Here is a 26,980-nt window from a genome sequence, read left to right on the forward strand (position 1 = left end):
GGCATCTGAGCAGGACCACCCTTTCCTGAAACCAAATTGGGGCTTCGCAAGCCTCTCCTCAGCATGCCTAGCAAGGTGATGTTGAATAATCCTTGTCAGGACCTTCCCTGGCACACTGAGGAGTGAGATGCCCCTGTAGTTGTTACAGTCTGTGCGGTCCCTCTTCTTAAAATGGGGGACCACCAGACCATCCTTCCCATCCTGTGGAACCTGTAAAGTGGTCCAGACTGTTATTATGTTGTCATGTAGGGCAGTCTGTGCACAAACGCCACCCTCCCCCAGAATTTCGCTTGGAAGATCATCTCTACCCGGTGCCTTTCCTGGTCTCAAGACTCTGGATCGCCTTCAGTACTTCCTCAACAGATGGAACATCAGCCAGCCACTCACCGCAGCCTCAGCAGGGTCATCCCCACTTTGACCCACGATGTTTTCCAGGCTGAGGGATTTCCACTCACCCAGGACCTCATGGAAATGCTCAGCAAATCTGCAAACCTGTTCCTGGGGGTCGAAGATTGGATCACCGTTTTTTCCCCTGATGGTAATTGGCAGGCACACACTCAGACACACGCAGGTACACACTCAAGACACACACGCAGACCAAGATCCCCCAGTATAACCTGAACAGACTGTGCTGTTAGCGAGCACCTATGAAGGCCGGCATGGCACACGAGGGAGTGGGTGGCCAACACCATGCCCGGCCGCCTTTGTCTCCCTAGTAGCGATATTTACTAGACACTGCACCAGGTACTCATTTTAGGCTGAGTCGACCTAGGGGAGGCCCAGGACCGGTTCAAATAATCGTCACTGGTGTTGGCCGTGAGCGGGAATCGAACCCGGGTTGCCAGGTTCGTGGCGCAGCGCACTAACCCAGGCCTCCTAAAACTGTGCATATCTACAAACTATACAGACTAGCTTAGTTTGTAGACACCGCCAGGATTAGTTTGTAGAATAAATGTAGATCATCTATAGAGCCCCATTGTTTTATTGATTTACGCTCGCTAATGAAGCAACGACACCAGGAGGCGACGCTGCTTTGTCTGGAAGATGCCCTCAAGGGACAGATGCATAATAGAACTGCGGAACTCGTCGAGTTCCCACTTGAGTATCGAGAAGTCCGACTCGACCGCCGTCGTGTTGGCGAGCACCGATGCCAACCCGCCGCTGAAAGCGCGGAGGTTGTCGAAACCACTCGGCAGCACATCCCACGCGTCGTTGAATGTCGTCGTGTTGGTGTGCTTGTTGATGGCGTTGTGAATGATCGTGTCCTCCTTGTAGAGCTTGACCAGTTGGCGATGCTCCTCCTCGACCATGTCGACCTTCACAGCTGACCGGAATTTCGTAACATGCACGCGACGCACTGCCAGCACGTCCTTCACGAACACACCAGGACGCATCTTCACGAGCTGAGCGGTCATCACGGGCGCCGCATCCTGGTCGAGAGCTCGATTGGCGTCGTTACGTTCTGCTTTGACGTCGTTGAGACCCGCGATCAGCGTCATCGCATATATCGAGATCTCCTTGACGATCCTTGTCTTGTCGACCTCATTGAGACCCTCGTAGCTCTCCTGCGCAAACGATCCCTGGTCCTCAATGTGGGCAATGATCGCGGCAGACGCAATGCGCATCGACTGATCATGATACGACACGTACGCCTCATCATGATTGTTGACGCCATCAACAATCTCAACACTGAACAAAACGGTGAGCGACCCAATAAGCGACTGAATATGCTCCTCCTGCTGCGCGATGAGCAGCGACTGGCTCTGGAGCTGGACGATAGTGACGTTGATGGCGTCGATGGCGGGCGCGAGCGCGTAGGTAAGAACCCACCAATCGGCGGTGGGCAGCTTCGCGGGGTTGTTCTCAGTAGTGTACTCGATCAATGCTCGGCGGTACTGCTTGTAGAACTTGAGCACGTTCCCGAGATTGGCCCATCGGTTAGCCTTCCTGGGGCACTTGACCTTCATCTTGATGATCAGGTTGTTTTGGGCGCGGAGGTACACCGAAAAGTCGTACACGATCTTCACCCAGCTGCCATCGAAGACGCACTCGGCGGATTTCTTGACCACAATATCGATCTGATGAGGCGGACACCAGATTCGAATGACGTCGTTCTCGGCCTCCTTCACAATGAGCGTCACCAGCCCCCCATGACGCCCAGTCATCGTATTCTCGCCGTCCGATGAAAAGCCGATCAGCTTGGCGCGCCAGTTGGGGTACAGCGCATCGAGGAACTTGACGAGCATGCGGAAGATGTTCTGAGCAGTGTGACGCTCGAACATAGGGATCGCGATTAGGTGCAGATTGACGAGGAAGCCGCGGTAACAAACGCGGGTGCGCAGGTCGAAGAACGACTGGCCGCGGTGAGTACTGCCGTCGCCAGCCAGAGAGAAGGCCCACACCGATGGATCGTCGATTATCCTGGCGATCATCTGCAGCCCGACGGCCACCAGAACACGGACTGACTGTGCGACGATGAGGTCGTTCATGCCCTGCAGCTTCGGCGTGTTGGTGCGGATCCTGGCATGATCGATGGCAGCAGCCGTTTGACGGAACGACATGCCGACACCGACGTGGTCCATGGCGAGCTCGAAGCGCATCTCGTTCTTCATTGTTGCCGTGTACGTATACGTCCCCGTCTCGATGTTCACTTTCTTGACGAACAGCTTCATCGCGTTGACCTTCTCCTTGGCCTTCTTGGCGGCCTTCTTGGCGATGGCTGCGGCCGCGTCCTCGTTGTCGTCGCCGCTGTCCTCGTCGTCATCGCGAAAGAACAAGTCCCCGATAATTGTCTCAATGATGCTGTTCTGGATCACGTAGTCGATCGACGCGGTCGACAGGTCCATGTAGTTGTGGAGCGTGTTGGTGCGCTTGGCCATGCCGTTGAAGTAGCTCTTCTTCTCATCGGACGACAGCGTCTGGTAGAGCATCCACGATTCCTTGTGCTGCCCTTCAAGATGGTGGCGGTACTGATGCGGCAGGAACGGCTTCGTGAAGTACTCGATGTCGGTGCGGTTCTTGCGCTTGCGGCCCGAGTCGCCCGTCACCTCGACCACATCACGGCCTTGGTGAACACAGAACAAGCAAGGACAGGACTGCGCGCCATTGGCCTCCGTCGTGATGAGCTCCATCCCATACTGAAGGGTGTGTGAGGATTGGAACGGCGTCGCCACTTTCTCCCCTCCCATGTTGCTGCAGCTGCAATGCTCGGTATAACGATGCGGTACGTCTTGCCGCGGATTACGCAACTGCGCACTCCGCGCACTCACTAGTTTGTAGACGCAGCCAGGCTTAATTTGTAGATATGTGGCGCTATTTATAGCGAATCTACAGTTTTAGGAGGCCTGCACTAACCGCTACACGACCACTCCCCATGCAGACACACACGGAGACACACAAAGACAATGATCCCCATATAGCCTTAACAGACTGTAGGGGCAAGTGCTGTTAACGAGCACCGACGAAGGCCAGAACGGTACACGAGGGGGTGGGTGGCCAGCACCACGCCCGACCGCCTTTATCTCCCCAGTGGCGATGTTTACACATCGCAACAGGTACTCATTTGAGGTTGAGTCGACCTAGGGGAGGCCCAGGACCGGTTCAGATAATCGTCACTGGTGTTGGACGAGTCGCCACGGTTCATAGCGTAGTGCGCTAACCGTTACACTACCGCTCCCCACACAGACACACGCAGACACACACGCACACACTCAGACACACACACAGACACGCGCAGACACAGAGACACACACGCAAACAGAGACACACGCAGACACACACACGGACACAGACACACACACACAGATACAGACACACTCAGACACACGCAGACACACACAGACACACATAGACACTGGAATGGAAAATAATGGAAATAATAAAAAATAAAACATAAGAAAATAATTATTTTCTTATGTTTTATTTTTATTATTTCCATTCTACGTGACTTACCGAAAGAACCAAGAAGATGAATCCCTGCAGTCACGAAAGCTTTAAATCGAAAAATCCTCAAATGAGTAACTGCTGCAGTGGTAGTGGTGTGTAGTAAACATCGCCACTGGGGAGACAAAGGCAGCCGGGCGGGCGTGGTGCAGGCCACCCACCCCTTTGTGTGTGCCAGTGCCGGCAGCATTTATAGGCAACGCTGCTGCTGGCCACTTGCCCTTTACAATCCTGCTAGAGGCTATCCACTGCTGGACGAGTGCGGCTCCCCTCCCCCTAACGCTGCTCAGTCGGCGATGTTGACAGGGCGCGGCCTTGTAACGTACCGACACCCAGTGAATTAAAATTACACCCGGTGAGTACAGAAGTTCAACATTTCATACAACACACATACATAAATATAGTATACATCGAACACATATGATATTCGTACAAAAGTGCGTATAATACAAACGTGCGCCTCACCACAGATGGGAGCGAGTAACGAACAGGCTTAAGTCTCTCGCTTCCAATGACTTCTGCGTCATGACTTCCCCATGGGGGGAGGGGGTGTGGGGGTTGTGGGACCCATAGCACCGTAATCAACACTATCGTAAAAAAAACCCATAAATTAAAGTAATATCAATAGTAAAAAAATCTGTTTCATTTTCACTTACCTTGAGTCCTGATGCCAGCTTATATACGGAAAAGGAGTAATACGGTAAATTGCACAAAATACAAATATTCCCCGTGTAGCCTTAACAGGCTGTTAAAGGAAGCGTCTATGAAGACCAGCACTGTGACAGACGAGGGAATGGGTTACCAGCACCACGCCCGGCCGCCTTTGTCTCCCCAGTAGCAATGCTTACTACACCACCACTACACCAGATACATATTTCAGGCTGATGCGGCCTAAGAGAGGCTCAGGACTGGTTACAAACAGCAATCATTGTGTAGGGGTGTCAGGGGAAGGATTCCCACCAATAGGTGGGTTAGTGGGAGGGGTGATCGAGGAGATATAAGGAGAGAACGGGCGGGAAGAGGGGGCCTTTGGCGGGAACGATATTGGGACGGCTGGGGACAGGTGTGGATGGAAGAAAAGGATTAAAGGACGAGACCCCTGCAATCTTGTGTCGGCTCTCCTTTACATCTGGTGGCAGCGGTGGGATTACAATGGCTACAAAGAAGAATCCCCGCGGAAAAGAGCCAAGGGAAGAGGAAGCATCCCGGGCAACAAGGGGGCCTGCTATCAGAAGCAGCAGCAGGGGGCCCGGATCGCCTGGAGGACCCCATGGAGGACCGCATGGCCCGCGTGGAGAGGGCACTCCAGGAGCTACTGCAGAGGCTCCCTATGGGGGGCCCGCCAGCACCGGGACCCCCACCCCCACGCGTACCACGGGAGGAGAGGCCACGGGACCCGGAGGCCGACCAGCCGGCCGGGCAGGAGCCGCAACCAACCTCGTCACGTCAGCCGCCGCCGCTCCCGCCAAAACCCCCAGGGCTAAACACCCAACACGGAGAGCAGGTGGCCGGACGGCCGCGTCGGCTGGGGCCCGTCGACAAGTTCGTGGCTGAGGAAGAAGATTGGAAGGAGTTTGTCCGCCGATTCGAGGCTGCCTTCCACGCTCTCGAGTGGACAGACGAAGAGGCACTACGAGCGCTGCCATCCGTTCTGGGCGAAGAAGCACTCTCCTCTTACACCTCCCTTCCCTCGCACAGCAAGTCCACGCTACAGGCGGCCTACGAGGCTTTGGGGGAGATCTATTGCCCGGCGGAAGGAGCCTTTAAACGGTTCCAGGATCGCCAGCGAGGGGCTAAAGAATCCCCTTTAGCCTACAGGGGTGCGCTGCTCGTGTTGGCGAGGAGAAATTTCCCTCGCCTGGCTGAAGAAGCGCTCGAGGACACCAACCGCCGAACCTGCACCGTCGCCACAGGCTGCCTGTGGGGCAGCTGGGAATGGACCCCCGACGTCTGAGACGGAGCCATCGCTGCGGGAGGTGTACGCGGCGATCCGGGGACTGGCGGAGCAGAGGGACCAGGGGCGCGACCAGCCGCCGCGTCGCTGGCAGCCGCCTCTACAACATCGCGCCGAGCCCCCCCGACGGAACGCCCCGTGGGTCTGCCACCGTTGTGGTCGAGAGGGGCATGTGGCGAGGGGATGCCGCACGGAGCAGGAGGCCGCCAACGTCACCTGGAACCCGCCGGGGCCGAACGCCGACAGGATCCAGGCGAGTGACGCCGTCCCGCCCGGCCTCTCGGTCGGGCCGAGCAATTACAATTCCGACGCCGCGAACTTACCGGGAGTCTCCTCGGGGTGGGCGCCGTCGGTGTCGTTCCCCGGTCCCCATTGTCCGGGTCGGGGGAAGGGGATCGCGCCGGGGATAGCGCCGGGGCCGGTGATCGCGTCGCGACCAGAAGTGGCGTCGCGACCCGGAGTGGTGTCGCGAACGGACGTGACGTTGCATCCGGAAGTGACGTCGCGGCCGAAAGTGGTGTCGCGGATCGCGCCGGGAATTGCGCCGGGGCCGTGGACCGCGCCGGGAATCGCGCCGGGGCCGGGGACCGCGTCGGGGATCGCGCCGAGGCTAGGGACCACGCCGGGAATCGCGCCGAGGCCGGGAGGGACGTCGCGGGCGGAAGTAACGTCGCGGGCGGAGGTGACGTCGCGGGCGGAGGTGACGTCGCTGGCGGAAGTGACGTCGCGGGCGGAAGTGACGTCGCGGCCGGGGGTGACGTCGCGGCCGGCGGTGACGTCGCGGCCGGGCGTGGCGTCGCGGGCGGGCGTGGCGTCGCGGGCGGGCGTGACGTCGCGGGCGGGCGTGGTTTCGCGGGCGGGCGTGGTTTCGCGGGCGGGTGTGACGTCGCCGGCGGGCGTGACATCACCGGTTACCTGCGACGCCGGCGAGTTGCCAGACCACGCGGCCTTGCAGTATTCGCTCCGCATCGACCAGCCTTCGGGCCAGCTGGCCAGATGGATAGAGCGCCTGCAGGAGTACAGGTACCAAGTAGTGCATCGCAAAGGGACCAGACATGCCAACACAGACGCATTGTCCCGACTGGCGCCCCAGGGCCCTTGTGCATGCACCACAGGCGGGGCACGCTGCAAGGAGGCGAGGCCGGAGGGGACGGTCATCGCTCCCGTACGCACGGCGGAGGGCGCACAGGGTGAGGTCCTGCTGACCGACCACGACCTGGGGCTGACCTTGGACGATTGGAGACGGCTACAGCTGGAGGAAGCCCCACTGCGAACGCTACGCGCCTCAGCAGAGGCAGGGGGGGAGGAGTACATCGTATGGGAGGACCTCCTCATGCGATGGGACCCGACAGGGCGCCGGCGATGCCTGTTAGTTCCGGAGTCGCTGCGTCAACAATTGGTTATGGACGTACACGGCCGCCAGCTGCTGCACCTGGCGGGGCGGAAGACACTGTACACATTACAGGGTCGGTACTTTTGGCCAGGTATGACCGCTGACGTGCATCGATGGGTCGCTACCTGCGTCGAATGTGCGCGGTGAAAGCCGCCACCCCGGGTAAGCCGGGCGCCCCTACAGCCCATCACGGTGACCAGGGTCAACGAATTGGTTGCGTTGGACATCCTGGGACCACTGCCGGTCACGCCACGGGGAAATAAATACCTGTTGGTCGGAGTCGAGTACTGCACAAGGTGGCCGATGGCGTGGGCCCTCCCGGACCAAACGGCACAGACCATCGCCGATGCCTTCGTGGGAGGCTATGTCCTTGATAAGGGTGCACCGGAGCGGTTGCTCACGGATCAGGGCAGGAATTTCTCCTCACAGCTATTGAAGGACGTCTGCTCTATCCTGGGCACTAAAAAGGTCCGAACATCTCCGTATCATTCCCAGATCGATGGGATGGTAGAGCGGCTTAACCGCACCATAGCGGCCATGCTGTCCCAAGTGGTGGACGAAAACCATTCCGACTGGGACCTCTACATTCCATCGGTCTTAGCGGCGTACAGGGTGGCCCCACACGCGGCGACGGGGTTCTCGCCGTTTTTCCTGATGTACGGACGGGATCCCGTTCCGCCTATTGAGGTGCAGCTGACGGACATTCCCGCAAGAGGCGACGCATGGCCGAAGGCACTAAAGACCTCCCTCATTTATTTCAGAGAGGCCCGCCAAGCAGCCGAGGCCGCATCGGCCACGAGCCAAGAGAGTAATGTACGGATACGGGAGAGGACAGTGACAGCCAAGCCCTTTAAAGTCGGGGACCAGGCATGGCTACACTGTCCTCAGGTGCCGGTTGGCCTCTCACGAAAGCTGCACCGACCCTGGAAAGGGCCGGTCGAGGTCATTAAAGCACTCCGACCGCAGTGTGTCCAGGTCCAACTGGGTAAGCGACGATGGTTTGTACACCCCACCCGCCTTAAGCCATACATCTCTCCACCGCCATCTTCACCAACATCACCACCAACATCACTGCCAACATCATCATCATCCCTACCCAGGCCAAGGTCGCCGACCACCACACGCCCAACGGCAGGGGGTTCGGTGCCCTGTGTTCCCTTGTCACCTACAGCACCCCATGTGAGGCCTGACGGAGCGGCGGCACGAGCGGGGGCCGGAGAGACAGCGGCGCCAGGCAAGGCGACATCGGCACCACCGAACCAGGGACCGCGACGAGAGGGCCTTCGAAGGAGGGGGCCGCCACGGTCATCTGCTGCCTGTGGATGGTCCGGGCTGTTACGGGATGCTGGCTGGAGACCTGGGCAGGCCGCGCAATTGATTTCGTTGTGTTATATTGCATTGTATGGTTGTGGGGGGGGGGGGGGGTAAGGGCTGTCGTCACTGTCAGTGGTGGGAGGCATGGGGAGACTTAAATGGTCCATGGGGGAGGCAGAACCGAAGACGGTTATTTTTTCTCCGGCGGGGGGGGGGGGGGGGGTGGGGGTGATGTAGGGGTGTCAGGGGAAGGATTCCCACCAATAGGTGGGTTAGTGGTTAGTGGAGGGGTGATCGAGGAGATATAAGGAGAGAACGGGCGGGAAGAGGGGGCCTTTGGCGGGAACGATATTGGGACGGCTGGGGACAGGTGTGGATGGAAGAAAAGGATTAAAGGACGAGACCCCTGCAATCTTGTGTCGGCTCTCCTTTACAATTGGAAGGACGTTATTAAGCAGGTAGTCTTAACTGTGATGTTTCCATCCAACCTGCCTATGTCAGCTGTTATTTCCGACTCTGCCTCTCTCTCTCTCTCTGTGCCTCTCTCTGAGATCTCTCACATTTCCTTTGGATTGCACTCTCATGCTCACATTTCCTTTGGATTGCACACTCTCGTGCCTCGTGGAGGCCATTCTTCGATCTCACATTAACATAGCCACTTCTGTGCCCTCTAATCCCTCACATTAACATCATGCTAATCTCTCACATTAACATAGCCACTTTCGTGCCCTCGTCTAGGAGGCCGCTTCCCTTATTTTCTACAGTTACATGCTAATTTCTCACATTAACATCACTAGCCCCAGCCACTTCTTTATGACCCTTAGGCTACACCCATTTAAAACCTTTTTAAACAGTCTGCCTCAGCAGCAGACCATGCTTTCCCACCTGATGATAGACGCTTGTGTTGCGCCTGAAACGTCGTGATTTATTTTATTTTATACCTACGTAATTTTACCGAAAGAACCAAATAATATGGTTCAAATAACCGACACCAAAGTTGGTCGTGAGCTGAAATTGAATTGTCCCCGGGTTCGTTGGCCAGTTTAGCACTAACCGCTGCACTACCACGCTCATACACACGGGGGCACTCGTACGCACCAATACCAATCTTTCTTCTTTCTCTTAAACAACTACGCTGGTTTGGTCGTCTGCGTGCGTATCTGGACGTTAATTTATGTACGGACCCGCCCAAACAGCTCGCTCTGATTCGATGAAAATAAAACAGCCGGCAAAAAGCCACAGCTCACTTTGATTCGATAAAAATAAATAATTAACACGCCCGCAAGAGAGCGATAGCATAGGTTTGGCAAGGTCTGCGCCGCAGTGCTGCAGTGCACTGTGGGCGCACACCCTGCGCTGTGTGACTGTGGTGTGTATGCAAGTGTGCGAATGGTAGTTACGCTAATATTACGTTTATTTATGTAAAAAAATGGGTGCTGCGTGCTGCGATTAGTGGAGTCCCCAAACAACTTTACCTTACGAGTAGGCAGGGGTCGCTATACAGTAAGTCTTAGCGGACTGAGCTGGCAGCTTCACCTGCCGGGACCACGGCCAGCTGCGTAGATCACCCCTACAGTTTCGCCCATGGGTCAATACCCCCATGGGGCAACCCAGCTGACTGTTTGATGGGTACAATGGGTACTTTTCGGTTTATCCGGCGTATTACCATTATTATGTATTGACGTTGATCACGTCTCCATGGACGGCTTGCTGTCTACTTCCGTAGTGTAATTCAGATTTTGTGCATGCTGGTGATGGTAAGGGCTTGTGTTGCATAATATGCAGCATGTGTCCGCGTATCATGTTTGCCACGGATGTAGTTGGCGTTAACTGTACATTTATCATGTTTTGGAGTGCCAATCCTATTCACTTTGAAATGTAATAAACTGTCTAAAAAGGTTGCAGCCCGGCCCCCGCTGCTGTCACTCTCTGGCCGTTGCACAAGCCATATCAGAATTTGCGACATGCTAAAACAATAAGTACAGTGTGACACCACCCAGGTAACTCCCGGGATCAAAATGGCCATTGGAAAGTGATCGCTTTATTGAGATGATTATGGTACTACCACAGGGTATTGTGAACGGTTCAGGAGGAGGAGAGGTCTGGATTTGTAAGTCCCACAGTACCGGTAAGAAGCGCCGGGTGGGGGATGCCCTCCACTGGGGTACAAATTCTGTCATTATTAGTACTAGCAGTCGCCGTCCGCTTCGCGGGCGGTGTGTATATGCTTGGTTGGTGGGGAGTTGAAAGTGGCTGGACACAATAGACATGTTTTTGTGATTGTTTTATGTTTATTTTTGTGAGGTTATATGCATTTTTATGAGACGCTCAATCGACAATATTAAAGAATGCAACTTATCTTAAACAACTACGCTGGTTTGGTCGTCTGCGTGCGTATCTGGACGTTAATTTATTTACGGACCCGCCCAAACAGCTCGCTCTGATTCGATGAAAATAAAACAGCCGGCAAAAAGCCACAGCTCACTTTGATTCGATAAAAATAAATAATTAACACGCCCGGAAGAGAGCGATAGCATAGGTTTGGCAAGGTCTGTGCCGCAGTGGTGCAGTGCACTGTGGGCGCAGACCCTGCGCTGTGTGAGTGCGGTGTGTATGCAAGTGTGCGAATGGTAGTTACGCTAATATTACGTTTATTTATGTAAAAAATGGGTGCTGCGTGCTGCGATTAGTGGAGTCCCCAAACAACTTTACCTTACGAGTAGGCAGGGGTCGCTATACAGTGAGTCTTAGCGGACTGAGCTGCCAGCTTCACCTGCCGGGACCACGGCCAGTTGCGTAGCGCCCCCTACAGTTTCGCCCATGGGTCAATACCCCCATGGGGCAACCCAGCTGACTGTTTGATGGGTACAATGGGTACTATCCGGCTTATTACCATTATTATGAATTGACGTTGATCACGTCTCCATGGACGGCTTGCTGTCTACTTCGGTTGTGTAATTGAAATGTTGTGCATGCTGCTGCTGGTAAGGGCATGTGTTGCATAATATGCAGCATGTGTCTGCGTATCATGTTTGGCACGGATGCAGTTGGCGTTACTGTACATTTATGATGTTTTGGAGTGCCAATCCCATGCACTTTGAAATGTAATATACTGTCTAAAAAGGTTGCAGCCCGGCCCCCGTCGCTGTCACTCTCTGGCCGTTGCACAAGCCATATCGGAATTTGCGACATGCTCAAACAATGAGTACAGTGTGACACCACCCGGGTAACTCCCGGGATCAAAATGGCTATTGGAAAGTGATCGCTTTATTCAGATGATTATGGTACTACCACAGGGTATTGTGAACGGTTCAGGAGGAGGAGAGATCTGGAATTGTAAATCTCACAGTACCGATAAGAAGCGCCGGGTGGGGGATGTCCTCCACTGGGGTACAAATTCTGTCATTATTAGTTATACGATCATGCAATGTTTCTATCTGCAAGCTGTCATAACTCAAACGATCCCCGTTATTGTTCGATTGAGAAATGGAGTGACCCACACCTCTGATACCATATGTGAGGAACCCAAACATCTGATGCATGCGTAAAACACCCACAATGCGAATACGTAAACGTTAACGTAAAAACACCAACAAAATAAAATTTTATAAGAAAAAAAAATAGGTGGCCCCATAGCGCATCTGTTTGTGTGTGTACATACAGACGGAGGATGCAGGGGCCAACCTGTGTGCGATCGGAACGGTGCAATTGCCGACCAATGTCACTGTGGATGGCGCACACGCTGACGTACACCGGAGCTGTGTCTTTGCGATGGAAGGGCATGGTGGATGGTGGAGCGCATTTGGATGATGCGTTACGAATAAAATAAAACAAAACAAACCGCTGGAAGCAGCCATGCGAGCAGGCTACCTTGGGAGCGATCGCGAATGGGTTGCGTGTCTGGAAGAAGCCTCGCTCTTTCAGATGCCGTACCAGCTTCGTCAACTCTTCGCTATGATTCTGCTGTATTCCATGCCAGCAGATACGAAGGCTCTCTGGGATAAATTCTACGATGAACTTGCTCGCGATTACGAGTACCAGTACCGCCAGCTGACCAACAAAGAAGAAATGGTAAATCTTCTTGGTTCTTTCGGTAAAGTCACGTAGAAGGGAAGTAATAAAATAATAAAAATAAAACATAATAAAATAATTCTCACGACGTTTCGGCCACAACGCAAGCAGCCGTCCTCAGGTCAAAACCAGGTCTGTCCAGGCGACAGCTTCTGAATGAAACAGCACACGTGCTTGGAGCATATATATAAGCTGGGTTGGAAGGGGGGGAAAGGGCGCCTTGACAAAAGAATTTGCATATCAAGAGGAATTTTGCATATGTACGAGAAATGCAGGTATGTGATTAGTACTACTTATACCCGTACATTATGCAGGATTAGCAGCATCAAAGAAAATAAAAGAAATGGTAAAGTTCAAGACCCTTCACAGCCTCCACGAGTTCCTCACGGCAGGTGGGATGGCTCTGTCGGACTTTGACGACCTCCCGCAGCTTTCCGAGTACCCACACTTGGTCTTGGACTCGCTGCTTGAGAACAACCATATTCGCCGCGAATTGGAAGGATATGATAGAAACGAGCTACAAGACATCGTAGAACGTGCTGACAGACTCAACACGAACCAGAGAGAAATCTACGACGAAATTGTTGGCTCAGTCCAAGACAGTCAACCCCATCAAAAGCTGTTCTTCATCGATGGTCCGGGCGGCACGGGGAAGTCCACGCTGCTCAACCATGTGCTGGCGAAGATACGTCTTCAAGGCAAGATTGCGATTGCTGTTGCTTCCAGCGGCATTGCCTCGCTGCTGCTTCCAGGCGGCCATACCGCGCATTCCACCTTCAAGATCCCGTTAAAACCGACGAACATATCCACATGCTTCATTCGCAAACAGTCCAAGCTCAAAGCATTTATCAAGGAGGCAAGTCTTATCGTTTGGGATGAAGCCCCAATGACGCAACGGTTTGCGTTTGAAGCGGTGGATCGCATGCTTCGCGATATTTTGGACAATCTGCATGAACCGTTTGGAGGCAAAGTGGTTGTCCTGTCCGGTGACTTTCGACAGATTCTGCCAGTTGTGAAGAAAGAAACACCAGCTGATACTGTCGATGCGTGTTTCAAGTCGTCCGACCTGTGGTCCCACTTCAAGCAAGTTCATCTGACTGTGAACATGAGAGTCCAGTGTGCAGAGAACCAAGAATCCGCCACAGAACTGGCTGCCTTTTCAGAATTTATTTTGGAAGTCGGAGAGAGTAGGCATGACGTTGATCCAGACCTCGGTCCGGATTGCATCAAGATTCCGCGTGCACTGGTGATCGACAATCCTGAATACAACTCACACATCGACGGAGATGAGGACGGCAGTCATCAGCCCGTTCCACTCGGGTTGAAGAGGATTGTCGATGCCATGTACAGTGCAGATGAATTGAATTATCCTACGGTGGCAACGAACGACTACTTCGCTCACTGCACTATTCTGACGCCGACCAACGCCGCTGTGCAGCGAGTGAATGAGGCTGTCGCGGATCGCCTCAGAGAAGCTCCACAAGTGTACCTGTCTACAGATTCGGTTGAGGACGACGAGAGAGCAGGGTCAGCATTCTTTGAGACAGAGCTCCTCAACTCGGTGAACATCAACGGGGTTCCGCCACACAAGTTGATCCTCAAGAAAGGCATCCCAGTGATGATGATGTGCAGCAACTTGAACCCGGACGCTGGCCTGTGCAACGGAACACGGCTTTGCATCGTGGAAATGAAGCCACACGTCATTCGCGCGACTATCATGACAGGAACCCATAACGGTAAGGAGGTGTTGATCCCTCGGATCATCTTCATCAGCGACGACGACACGAAGGACTTCCCATTTCGACTTCGGCGCAAGCAGTTCCCCATTGTCCCAGCCTTCGCGATGACCATCAACAAGGCGCAAGGGCAAACTGTTCACAACCTGGGATTATATCTACCAACGCCATGCTTCTCGCACGGCCAACTGTACGTGGCACTATCGTGAGTCACGGCAAGATCCAACATCAAGGTGCTTATTGAGGGACCTGACGACGAGGAGGAAGACGGAGTGTACACGAAGAATATCGTGTATCGCCAGATATTTCAATAAGTTGCATTCTATATTTGAATAAGTTGCATTCTTGAATATTGTCGATCGAGCGTCTCATGAAAATACATATAACCTCACAAAAATAAACATAAAACAATCACCAAAACATGTCTATTGTGTCCAGCCACTTTCAACTCCCCACCAACCAAGCATGTACACACCGCCCGCGAAGCGGGCGGCAACTGCTAGTACCCGCCATTTACCTTGAAGTGACGGTGATGTCACCACGGCGCCTGTGCCAGGCTATGTGTACTTTGAGGCCACGTGAAGTGTCGAAGGCTCACTCACAGGAGGTCACGGGGCAGATCCAGGTGCCATGGGTTGGCTAACTGAGATGACCGGTAGATGCATCACTGTGCCAACTTGCCGCATTTTAGCCGCCCGGCGCTCCGCTCATTGTTGTGAGCATCGCTCCTCTGCCCTCTGTTGTTGCTGGAGGGCGATTGCCTCAACTACCCAGCAGCGTCCTTCATGAGCCTCCTCTATTGAGGCCATTCTTGACACTGCTGGTACCAGGCGTTGGCAACTCCAATCAGCTCCATATCCTCTTGTACCGCATCACTCGATCTCTTCTCTAGCCCGTGTCACGCCCGTTTAGCCCCCTCTATCCAAACAAAATCTGTTTGGGCATGCAGTGGCTGAGCATGCGGACTACATGACCCAGCCAATGCAGCCTTGCCTGCCGGAGGAGCTGATTGATGGGACTTTGTCCAGATCTTTCAAAGATTTGTGAGCTCCTCAAACAATCGTTAAACCCAGGATGGATCATAGGCAGGCCAGCCTAAATGTTTCTAACTAGCAACGTTCTATTAGGGGGGTCCACGTTTTGCAACCATAGAGAAGGGATGGCATGACTGTGGTAGAGAAGACCTGAAGCATAGTGTGGAGTGACAGACCAAGTAGCTTCTGCATAGCATTACGCTGCTGATGAAAAGATAATTCCGCTCGACTGATTTGGAGTGAGACCTCTGCTATCCAGGTGTAATGAGAGAGCGCCATCCAGTGGTTGCCAGAGGGTAACTCGGTACAGGTAGTATTATGTAATCACCATCCAATCCTAAGAGGGAACAATATCTGGGCCAAAGGTGACGGGCAGAGTCGGGAGAGATGCTTCGGGAACCATCAGGAAGATTCCACGAGAGGGCGTGGCCAGAGGTGGGGCCTAGCTGCACATGGGGGAATATGAGTAGGGGCAGGGGAAGACTTGTGGTCAATGTGGGAAGCCTTGGGTCCGAACTGCGTCGCTGCTCGTCATCTCCTTTCTTCGCTACCGACCACGTGGTGGATCCCCAGCAGAGCTCGCCTCTCCTCTTCGGCATGCCGCCAGCCAACGTCGAGGCGAACTCCGCCAATGGATAGGAGAGACACATCGTCCACGGCGTCGTGAAGAAGGGAGAATATCCGGAGAGGGAAGGAACGGGGCTGTGTAGTACTGCAGTGGAAATAAAGAAACCACCCCTTACAAGAATCGTCGTGGAAGTAATTTATTACACAGGTATGGAAAACTCTCCACTCTCTCCACAACTGCCCCATCACCAATTGGGACTTGTGGGGTTGAGTGTCTAATGGCACAAAATACCCAGATCGTTGCTTAGTTTCAGTGGGGCTGATGGTAAGGCTCCACTTCTTAGTGGCATGCTCCAGGTTCAGCAGCAGTGCCTCCAACTCCTCCTCTGAGTGAGCAGCAATCACAAGATCATCAGCATATGTAACATGTTTGACCAATCGGGAGCCATTCCTTGACTGCACCCGAGTGTGGATCAGCTTACCATTGTATCTGTGCCAGATGGAATTTCCTCCAGTATGTCCATCAAAGGCTTCAAAAACTACATCGTCGAAACAGATTTTAAATAATATGGGAGCTGGAGGACATCCCTGTCACACCCCAAGATGAACAGGGAATGTTTTCGACTCCACGAATTTTTCCTCACTCCTGCTCACCATTATGAAGGTCCCTAATGATTGTGAGCAGAGTCAGGGACTGTGAAAGCACGAAGAACAACCTAGAGCCCAGGCCTAAAGTTGGTATCATATGCCTTGACCAGGTCAATAAAACAGAGATATACGTCTTGTTGGAATTCCTTACACCTCTGCTGTAGCAGATGGACGTAAAATATGGCACCTGTGCAGGATGGCTCCGCAAGCCTCTCCTCAGGGTGCCTATCACGGCGATGTTGAACACTCCTTGCCAGGACCTTTGTGGGCACACTGAGGAGTTGTTACAGTCTGTGCGGTCCCCCTTCTTGAAGAGGGGGGCCACCAGGGCATCCTTCCAATCCTGCGGAACCCGTCCAGTGGTCCAAACTGTTATGATGTCAAGTAGGGCAATCTGTGCACAAACGCCACCCTCCCCTCAGCATTTCGCTTGGGAGATCATCTCTGCCCGGTGCCTATCCTGGTCTCAGATTCTGAATCGCCTTCAGTACTTCCTCAACATATGGTACCTCAGTCAGCCACTCACAGGGGGTGACTTACATACTCTTTGTTTTTTTTGGTAAAGTCACGTAGGTAAAAAATAAAATAAATTAAAAAGAAAGCAAATAAATTAAATCACGACGTTTCGAAGGCAACACAAGCCTTCGGCATCAGGTGTGACTGCTTCAGCAAAATTAATGTAGCGTATGAAGAGAGCTATTTACAGTCCCTCCAGAAAAACGCGGAGTTTTTTGGTGATTGTTGTGGGCAAAAATCGTTGATTATGCGGCACGTTTTCTTAAAAAATGCGATGGAATATGCGGGATATTTATGCAATTTTATGCGAAAAAATTGCGGGAACTTGCAAAAACTGCGGTTTGATGAAAAAGAGAAAAAAAGTGATTCCCCCAACACCCTATTCACTAGGCTACTACTTTAATGTAAAGAGTCATTTCTTATTACTTCCTATGATAAGCAAGCATACTACATCACAGAAAGTGCTGGGAATATTTAAGTTCTCATCTTGTTTTATTTCAGACCTTAACAAACAGATGGCTCAAACTTACAAAACATTGAGTCGAACAAGTTCTGTAGCTTTACAAAATGAATATGCTACAACTTCTGTAAAAATGAATAAATAAAATGTGTGCTTCCTGTTTTACAGAGGTAGCTATACAAAACAGACATCTTCTGTTAAAATAAGTGTTTTCAGTGCACAGTAACGTAAGCAATACAGTAAGAGTACAGTCTTACAGTAATGTTAATTTACATACTACTAACAGAAAAGTGCAATCTTACAACTGTAAAGTTGCATAAACTCCTGAATAAAACTAACTACGTAGCCTCTAACACTGGCCAATCATTCACCATCCTCATCCTCCATCCCCTCTCCCTCAGTGTCCATCTCCTCCCCCTCCACCATCTCCTCCCTCTCAAATGCTCCACTGCGGACTCGTTGGTTATGGTAAAGGAAGACAAAGGCTTTGAGGTTTTGGTTGGTAGTTGATCTTCTTCGGTTAGACAACACTAGTTTGTAGATGCTGTTGCTGCGTTCAGCATCAGCTGAGTTTGAGACAGCATCTTTGTACCGCTTGGCCAAGGAACTCAGCACAGGAAGTCTCTACTGTAGGCCATCCCAAAACACATCCAAATCCACCACGCCGAATGGTGCAGCTCTGAGTGCTGCTGGACCAAGAGTCTTGAAGTAAGAATCAAATTCATCACCCTGCACTTCAGTGAAACCTGGAATGGCCTTGTAGCTTGCTACGGAGTCATCTAGGAATGCAATGTGGCGAGGGTCAAACACCCTAACCTCCTGGAGAAACTCAATGGCCGGCTGCCCATGTGACATGTACTTGGTGAGCTTTTCTTCAGCGTTTTCATATGCCTGACCAACTGTGCAGAGGATCTGTGTCTTTGTGGTGTAAGGTAAGTTAAACCCTTCAAAGTGTTCGGCACACGCCTGATACTGCAGCTCTTTGTTGGCAGCAAAGACCACCTGCAGATCCTCCAGATAAGTGAAGATCTTTGTGGTCACAGGACGTCTGCTCTGGAAGATATCGAGAAGACTTAGGAAGCGTTTGCACTTGTCAGCCATGATGTTGATCTGGACATTCAGGGACTGAGCTAGGTCTTGGTCTTGAAGCATCTCGTGGAGTCTCTCCACAGACTGTGGAGCACTTCTGCTACACACCTATAAAAACACAAATAGAAAGAAAGGAATTAGGTCAAACATACAATATGTTCAATGCAATTAATTTTTTTACTTTGATCTTACTAAACTATTCATGTTTGTATGTGCAAAGGGGGTTAACTGATGAAGAAAAGGAAGTGTTAATTGTATTGAGGAATTATGTGAAGGAAGTTTTTACCTCGATTTCCATCTCTATGAACTCCTTGTACAGTCCAAAGTGCTGTGCGTGGTACTGCACTGCAGAGAACCAGGAGTTCCAGCGTGTTGCACAGGGGTTTGGAGGCATGACCGCCTTTTTTCTAGGCAGCTTGTTTGACAAGAAGCAGAGGTATCTTCTCTTGCGTGATCCAGCATTGAAGAACATCTGGGAGAAACTTAGCATGAAGCTGTTCAACTGAACAAAAGGTTTGCGGAATGAGATTCATTATGTGTGCCATGCATGTGATGTGTATCGAGTTGGGGAACAACGACTGCAGAGCTGCTGTGAATGCCTTCTTCATGTAGGCTGCATTATCAGTGTCGAACACAATCACATCCTCGTTGTTAATGCTGTATTCTTGAAGGCACCTTACGACAGACATGGATACAGTGGAATGATTGCATTGCTCAAGGAAAACAGTATCTGCAAGGTAGGCCAAGATCCTCCCAGAATGATCCTTCTCAAGTGGTGCAAGGAGGATATTCAGGACACATCTCCCCTCGACATCTGGAGTCTCATCAAATATCACAGCAAGAGGTTTTCTGGCAAGAAGTGTCTTCAGCTCCTCTTTTTCCTTCTCATATACTGCTCCCAAGTACATATCTTGAAGCTGGTGAAACCCTGGAATGGCGCCGCCATTGATGACTTTCTCATTCAGAAATTTCCTCAGTGCAGGGTGGTCAGTCTTAGACAGTGGGATGTTGATGGCAGTGCAGGTGGCAACCCAGGTTTCACAAATCTACAAACAGAAAAATAATTTTGTATCATTGGGCTGTATTACACACACACACACAAAGTCCAGTGTAACCTACAGAAAACTGCTGTATAAAACTGAATCATTTACAGTAAGCCTTTCACAGAACAGTAGTGTTTCTGCAAATAAAACATAATTCTTTCATGCCAAAATCAATCATCTTGCATGGGAAATTACACTACTGTTAGTCTATCTAACCCTAACGTTAACTTACATCCACACACAACATACTTGGAAATCTCATTCACACACACCTCTCTCTGTTTCAATTTAACTATCAGCCTTTTCATAATTTTACAAGCTTTAATCTAATAGGCTACTGACCTTGATTCTTTCAGCCCTAGCAACTGTTTTGGAAGTTGACGCCTCGGTGTAGGTGAGCTGCTTCATCTTGGCTGATTCCGCTGCTGCTTTAACCATCCTCGAATGTTTGTCGGTTGCAAAGTGACTGTCCAGCGTCGACTTCCGCCTGTGGTCCAACACGCAGTTGCACGGAGTGCAAATAATTTGCCCCCACTGTCATGTAACACACTGGGAAACTGCTTTGCGCGGTCTTTTGCGCTTATGTTTGTTGGCAAATGAGAAAGATTTGCGGGCTTCATCATGGTTTCATTGGCATCGCGGGGTTTGCAGCTTTTCAATGATGTCGCGTAATGAGTGACGTCACTTCATAACGTTCCCATGGCAACAGGGGAAATGGCTGCGCTTGTGTGAAGTAAACGCAACATTTTTCAACTTTCTGCTAAGATATATGTGACTTTTTGCAACGAAAATGCGGGGATTATGAAATCATGCAAGCCCGCATATTTTGCGCGCGGAAATCTGCAATTTATGCGGCGAAAGTGCGGCGTATTTGAAAAAACGTGCCCCCCGCATAAATATGCGGACTTTGGCTGATTTTGCATGGAATCATGCGATCGCATAATCGCGTTTTTCTGGAGGGATTGTATTTAGAGAAACATTTTATATAGGGTACTAGAGGGGGGAGGAGCAAAGTGGCCGAGGGGAGGAGAGCATGCGGCATCGCGGGCGGTTGGGCAGGGGGATTGGCTGAGTTAAGCAAATAGATAATCATCATTTCCTTTGTGATGCCGGGGCGAGGGCGAGGGCAAGAGGAGCGCCTGTACGTCGGATGGGTGGTGGAAACGGGGGGGGGGGGGGACATTTTTTTGCGCTATTGAATATCTTAGTGATGGTGGTGTATTAAGCTGGAAGACTGGAAATATGTATATGACTGTAAGCTATAAGGTAGCTCAAGTTTAACTTGGTTAATGACATCCTTCCAATGATTGCTCAATTTGAATCCATCCTCTCGGTTGAAGTTATGTCTATGTTTGTGTATCTGGATGGCTTCATGGACAAATCTTTGGTCGTATTCAGGAGGCTGAATATCGGAGAACACAATGTCATGTAAACCAGCAGTGTTATAACAGTGGTCAGCTACAGCCGAAGAATTCGTTCTGCCGTGTTTCAAATCTGACTTGTGCTCGCGAATGCGGTCAGAAATGTGTCATTTCGTTTCCCCGATATAACAATCCCCACAGGTGCAACTCAGTTTGTAGACACCAGGGTACTGTAAGTCAGGAATGACATCCTTTACGGATGGGATCAGATCACGGATTTTGTGTACTGTACGGAATCGGACCTGTGAGTCGGCGCCGAACTCAGCAACACATCGCCCCTCTCCTCTGCAAGACTCGACATCCATGGTTGCCGCAGCAAGACTCTGTTGCATGATCTGTGTTCTTGCTTATATGTGAAATTCGCCCACCTCGGCTCGCCTTACAACGGACCGGAATTTCTTTGATTTCGCTCTCAGCCTGTGGGAACAGCTGTTTGTCGGGTGTGTGTGTGTTTGTTCTAATTGTATTGAAGTAATCTAAGTCTCATCAAAGCCTGGTTCCTGTCCCTTTCCTCAAGTAGAAAGAGATGCTCCAAATTGCCCCCAAGAGCGTCATTCCAGTCCTCCAACCCTCTGCAATAATTAATCTGGAAGGAGGAGGGGTTTGCCCCTGTCTGGTTGCGTTCTCCCACCTTTTCCCCCACGGCTTGGGTGTTACATTTTTGTCTCTCTTAAAGAGGGGCGCCGTCTCTTGAAGTGTGACCTCCCGTTACCATTTTTTCCGTTCATTCTTATGACCTTGCCTCGGTAAAAAAGGTAATTTACCTTACCTTGCCGAGGCCTAGTGCCGTGGCCGCCTTCCCCACCCAGCCCCTCCCTCCTCACTCAGCTCCTCCCTACCCAGCCCCTCCCCACCCTCCCCTCTCCATCCAGCCCCACCCATTCCTCCAATATTTGGAATGCACGACGGACAAAATAATCCCCTGTGGGCTGGTGTAACCATAGGTTCCTACCAGTATTATTCTTTGGTTTATGCTTAACCAAGATTTGTGATCTGCCATAGTTGTTACGACAGGTATTCCGAGGGTTTTATTAACCTTTGTTCCCTGTCTGTATCCAGGGATCCGTGCTTTTTATTCTCGAGTTATATTTTGATATCCTGATGTTGGAGATTAACGAAGTTTTGACTTAAACTTTCGTGACTGCCAGAATTCATGATTTGGTTCTTTCGGTAAAGTCGCGTAGATAATAATAATAAAAATAAGGTGAATAATTTTTGTATTAAATGATATACGAGAAATAATGACCCATTAATGTAGATTGTAGCCTGGTTCTTAATCTGAATGCAGTCGATAATATCGACTTACTCTTATAGCCAAGCTTCGAACTTTTACTGTTGTACTAAAAGAAACCAAAAAAATATTGTCTGTTCGGCTCTCGCCGCCCGGAAAGAATTGTGGCGCCCGTTGCTTGTACGTGCTTTGTGGCGGTCTTTGAAGCCCGGTAGAGATTTCCCCCGCAACCCCCCCTCCCTCTTTTGCACTGGGTTTTTTTTCTTATTACCTTTTATGGCTACTTCCTTGCCTAGTGTGACTTGTGAGAGACAGCTGCTGTTTGAGGGGAGGGGGTTCGCATCACCCTCTTGGTGCCCCAAGCGACACCCCGATTGATTATTATTTTAAAAAAATATTGGCAGAATTATTCTTAATATTATTTTTTGGAAAAAGGCCTATATATACAACACCAGCCTCAGCCAAGAGCTGGAGACAGAAACAGATGCAGAGACAGTGAGAGACAGAGATGGGGAAAGAGATGTTGTTTTAATTATGCAAATCAGCGCTCATATTTAAGCATATTTTTTCAGGACAGTCCCATGTTTATGTTTGTTTAGGGTACGATTCCAGTTAACACAGTTGTTTTATGGAATTTGCCTTACCTGAACATTCCCAGGAAAGAGCTCCTTTTTAACTACGGTGTTTATATACCAGCGCATATTTCGCTAGGATTCCAGTGCAAGGCCACATTCATAAATGTGCTTAACTATTCCCACATGTATTTAAGCCAGTTTCGTCAGGGAGTTAAATTGTATATTGTGCTAAATTTAGGAAGCCTGCATACTCTATTGCTTACCATATTTGAGAGGGTGTGGTTTGAGAAATTTAACTCCAGGCAGAATCTGTGCATATTCATCATTTATAGATGTATTCAGTGACACAACAACACAATATTTTTATGGTTATGTTTTATACCTTATAATTATGAACTCTAGATTGTGAAACGATGTGATGCAGAGTTAACCTCTAGTTGACACAGTGGTGGGAGAGCTCCTGGCATAAAACTGATTGAGGACTGCAAGGTTCACAATGCCCCCAATTGTCAAGGCACGACCTTATCCATGTGCTGGAGAGTGGAACAGTGAATGTAATCGGGCAGTAATCCAACCTACCTTGTTCGAGTTAAACACCTATGTACGCATGTGTGTAAAACTTCTTTCGCACCGTATGTAACCAGCCGCGCTAATCGGAGGTGCAGGGGAACAATAACAAACTAAACACAAAAAGCAGTTCTAAATAAATTATTTTCTAATTTAGATTGAAAAGTGCATTGCACCAATGGCTTCCTAATAACAGAAGGAAGAGCGTTCCAGGTGGTCGCAGAAGCGCATCTGGAAACGCGCAATGCAGTGGCCATCTTTGTTCGATGGTTAGCAAAAGCCACCGCCGCTGCCAGGATGAGCGGAGTTCGCGTGATGGTTTATACTCCTTGACTAGATCAGCGAGGTATTGTGGTTCAGTTGTGGCAAGCGCGTTATGTGCAATTAGCGCGACTTTAGAATGAATTTGTTCGGCTACTGGAAGCCAACGCAGCTCAGCGAGCACCAGAAGGATACACAGTGCCGGATCTTGCAGTACCCATCACGATGCATAGCCAGAGAACTTTGTAAACGCTGCAGCTTGGTAATGTTTTTGTCTAACGTCCCTTTTGTGGACTTGGGGTTTGCCTGAGTTGGGGGGGGGGTTGGTTTACGTGAGTGTTCGGGCCCTCATGAGGGAGAGTTAGAGGACTCAGATATATCAGCCCTCACAGTGACTGAAGACAACAGCACCATAATGCAGTTCTTAAGAATGTGCTCATGGTTTTTGCGTCATGCACAAATGCTGTGAATGTGAAGCTACAAAAATCAGAGTAAACAAATTGGTTCATACCCAATCAAAGACGCTTATAAAATAAATCAGTTAAGATACCTAATTTATTGCGATGAGTTCGATTTTTAAAGGTAACAGTTCGGTAAAGAAATAACGAAGATAGTGAAAAATTATAGGATTTAATAAAGATGTAATTAGCGACTTCCGTGACAACATTGGTTCTTTTTCACTCGGATAAATATTCTTAGATGCTAACGTCTCTACAACTACACATAGCCGATCACCTGGCGTGGTCCCATTGCCCACGCTTGGCTACGCCGGTAGTTGGCGGTGTGACGATGTCGGCGATGGAGACCCCACAGACGATCTTCCACGTGGCCGGACGACGGAGAGAGATGACGGCACATAGTGACATGGCCAGGACCCAGACCCCCTTATATCCTCCCAGGCATGACTAGGCCCTGCCTCTGGGCACGCCCTCTCGTGGAACCTTCGAGCAGGTTCCCGAAGTATCTCGGCCAACCCCACCTACTACCTTTGGCCCAGAACCACCCGTGCTTCCCTTTTCAGACCAGAAGATGTCACTCTGTCATTACACAAATATAGATTAGTAAATATAACATCGGGGCACGGCAGGAGGCCGTGGGTCCGATCCCAACCTTGACACCTGCTGCTGTATATTTGGAGTTTGCGTGTCTCATTTCCCGTGGTCGCGTGGATTTTTCTCCGGGTCCTCCAGTTTTCCCCTTCACAATTAGAAACACGTGTTGAGCGTAATTGGCAGCTATATATGTTCACTTGATAAGCCACATTCGTTGAGCTGCTATAATTTGTGATAGCTAGGTCGCTTCTGAAAAAAGAGCTACTACATAGCTCAGTGGGGCCTTACACCTGGTACAAATAAAAAGTGTCGTTTTAGTTGTAGCAATGGTTGCCACAGTGGTGTAGTGGATTAGCATGTTGGATGAGCAATGCAGTGGTCGCCAGTTTGATTTAATCTCTGGAAGCAGCAACTGAAAATAGAGTGCTAGTTTCTTGAATCAACGCACTCCCCCTCCTCGGCCTCGGTCCACCCAGTTGGTTCACTGCAGTTAATCTATTGGTTCTTTCGGTAAAGTCACATAGGTAGAAAAAAAAATAATAAATCACGACGTTTCGATCGCAACACAAGCGGTTGTCCTCAGGCAGAAAAAAATAATCCAGCAGTGGAACTACTGAACCGGCGAGAGGGCTGTTACAACACGGTTATGTGGCAATGTGCAAGCAAGGGTCTGAGCTGGAAAGGGATTCCATCCCCAGACACAAGCACATCAGTTGTGTTAATGGGGGAGATTAGGGAGAGAGAGATTAGGGAGATAGATTAGCGTAAAATTAGCTTCCGTCGCCACATAAGAGTATCATCCCCGCATATGCACACAACAGCAGTGTTAATGAGAGATTAGCACCATAAGAGTGCAATCCAAAGGACATGTGAGCATGAGAGTGCAATCCAAGAGATCGGCTGTAGGTGGGGGGAGAGAAGGGGGGGGGGAGCAGAAAGTGGGACTGCAGCAGCACTTGAGTCACTGGGGGAGAGATCTAAGAGAGAGGTACAGAAAGAGAGAGAGAGCCACAGAGTCAGAAATAACAGCTGCCATAGGCAGGTAGGATGGAAACATCACAGTCAGTTAAGACTTTACCTGGTTTAGAACGTCCTTCCAATGATTGCTCAGTTTGTACCCATCCTCTCGGTTGAAGGTGTGTCTGTGTTTATATATCTGGATGGCTTCATGAACAAATCTCTGAAGGTAGCCGGTGGGTTTGCAGAGTACCTTCGTCTTGGAAAAATCTATTTTGTGTGAGCCCACAGCGTTAAAACAATGATCAGCCACGGCAGAGGTATTAGTCCTATCATGTTTCAGATCTGCCTTGTGTTCACGAACGCGGTCCGAGACATGTCGTTTCGTTTCCCCAATGTAACTGCTGCCGCAACCACAACACAGTTTGTAGACACCAGGGTATTGCATGTCAGGAATCACATCCTTTACAGATGTGATTAAATCACGGATTTTGTGTACTGTGTTGAAACGAACCTAGATCTTGTCTGTGTTTAAGATTTTGGAAATCTTTTTGGTAACCCCTGCTATGTATGGCAAGGTGATGGTTTTGGTTGGATCCTCAGAAGGTTGTCTTTGCATGGCTGGGGAGACAGCTTTGCGGATCGTATGGTCCGAGTATCCGTTCATCCTGAGAACTTGGTGTACTTGCTTCAACTCACTGGCTAGGTGGTGTTGGTCGGAGTTGCAACAGGCCCTATGGTGTAGTGTTTTGATGAGGAAATTCTTCTGGGCTGGATGGTGGTGGGAGTTAGGCTTTAGATAGGCATCTGTGTGGGTGGGTTTCCTGTAGACCGAATGTCCCAACGAACCATCAGGTCTCTTTTCTATCAAAACATCCTGGAATGGTAGCTTGCCATCTTTTTCCACTTCCATGGTGAATTTGATAGATGGGTGTATGATTTTTGAATGAATTTGATAGACGGGTGTAGGAAGGACGTTATTAACCAGGTAAAGTATTAACTGACTGTGATGTTTCCATCCTACCTGTCTATGTCAGCTGTTATTTCCGACTCTCTGTGTCTCTCTCTATGCCTTTCTCTTAGATATCTCATGCTCACATGCCCTTTGGATTGCGCCCTTTGGGTTGCACTCATGCCTTTGGATTGCAC

The 26,980-nt window shown here is 50.5% G+C and overlaps 2 protein-coding genes across 3 annotated transcripts in view; one reads left to right on the top strand and one right to left on the bottom strand.

Annotated features, from left to right (window-relative positions):
* The window catches only part of LOC133361262 (uncharacterized), a 48,939-nt gene extending 44,462 nt beyond the window's left edge, over positions 1 to 4,477 (bottom strand). For both annotated transcript variants that reach the window (XM_061580172.1, XM_061580171.1), the window contains exons 1-2: positions 4,408 to 4,477; positions 388 to 3,064 (exon numbers count right to left, since the gene is read on the bottom strand). In XM_061580172.1, coding sequence (XP_061436156.1) covers positions 999 to 2,930 — 1,932 coding nt within the window. In that variant the 5' untranslated portion in view covers positions 2,931 to 3,064; positions 4,408 to 4,477 and the 3' untranslated portion in view covers positions 388 to 998. The remainder of the gene's footprint in view (positions 1 to 387; positions 3,065 to 4,407) is intronic.
* Positions 1 to 26,980, top strand: part of LOC133361317 (zinc finger protein 91-like) — a gene marked incomplete at its 3' end in the record, with an annotated part of 1,159,662 nt that overhangs the window by 526,699 nt on the left and 605,983 nt on the right. The window lies entirely within an intron of this gene.

The sequence above is a fragment of the Lethenteron reissneri genome, chromosome 72 (assembly GCF_015708825.2).
Source record: "Lethenteron reissneri isolate LAM-NWPU_2019-01 chromosome 72, ASM1570882v1, whole genome shotgun sequence".
Lineage (NCBI taxonomy): Eukaryota > Metazoa > Chordata > Hyperoartia > Petromyzontiformes > Petromyzontidae > Lethenteron > Lethenteron reissneri.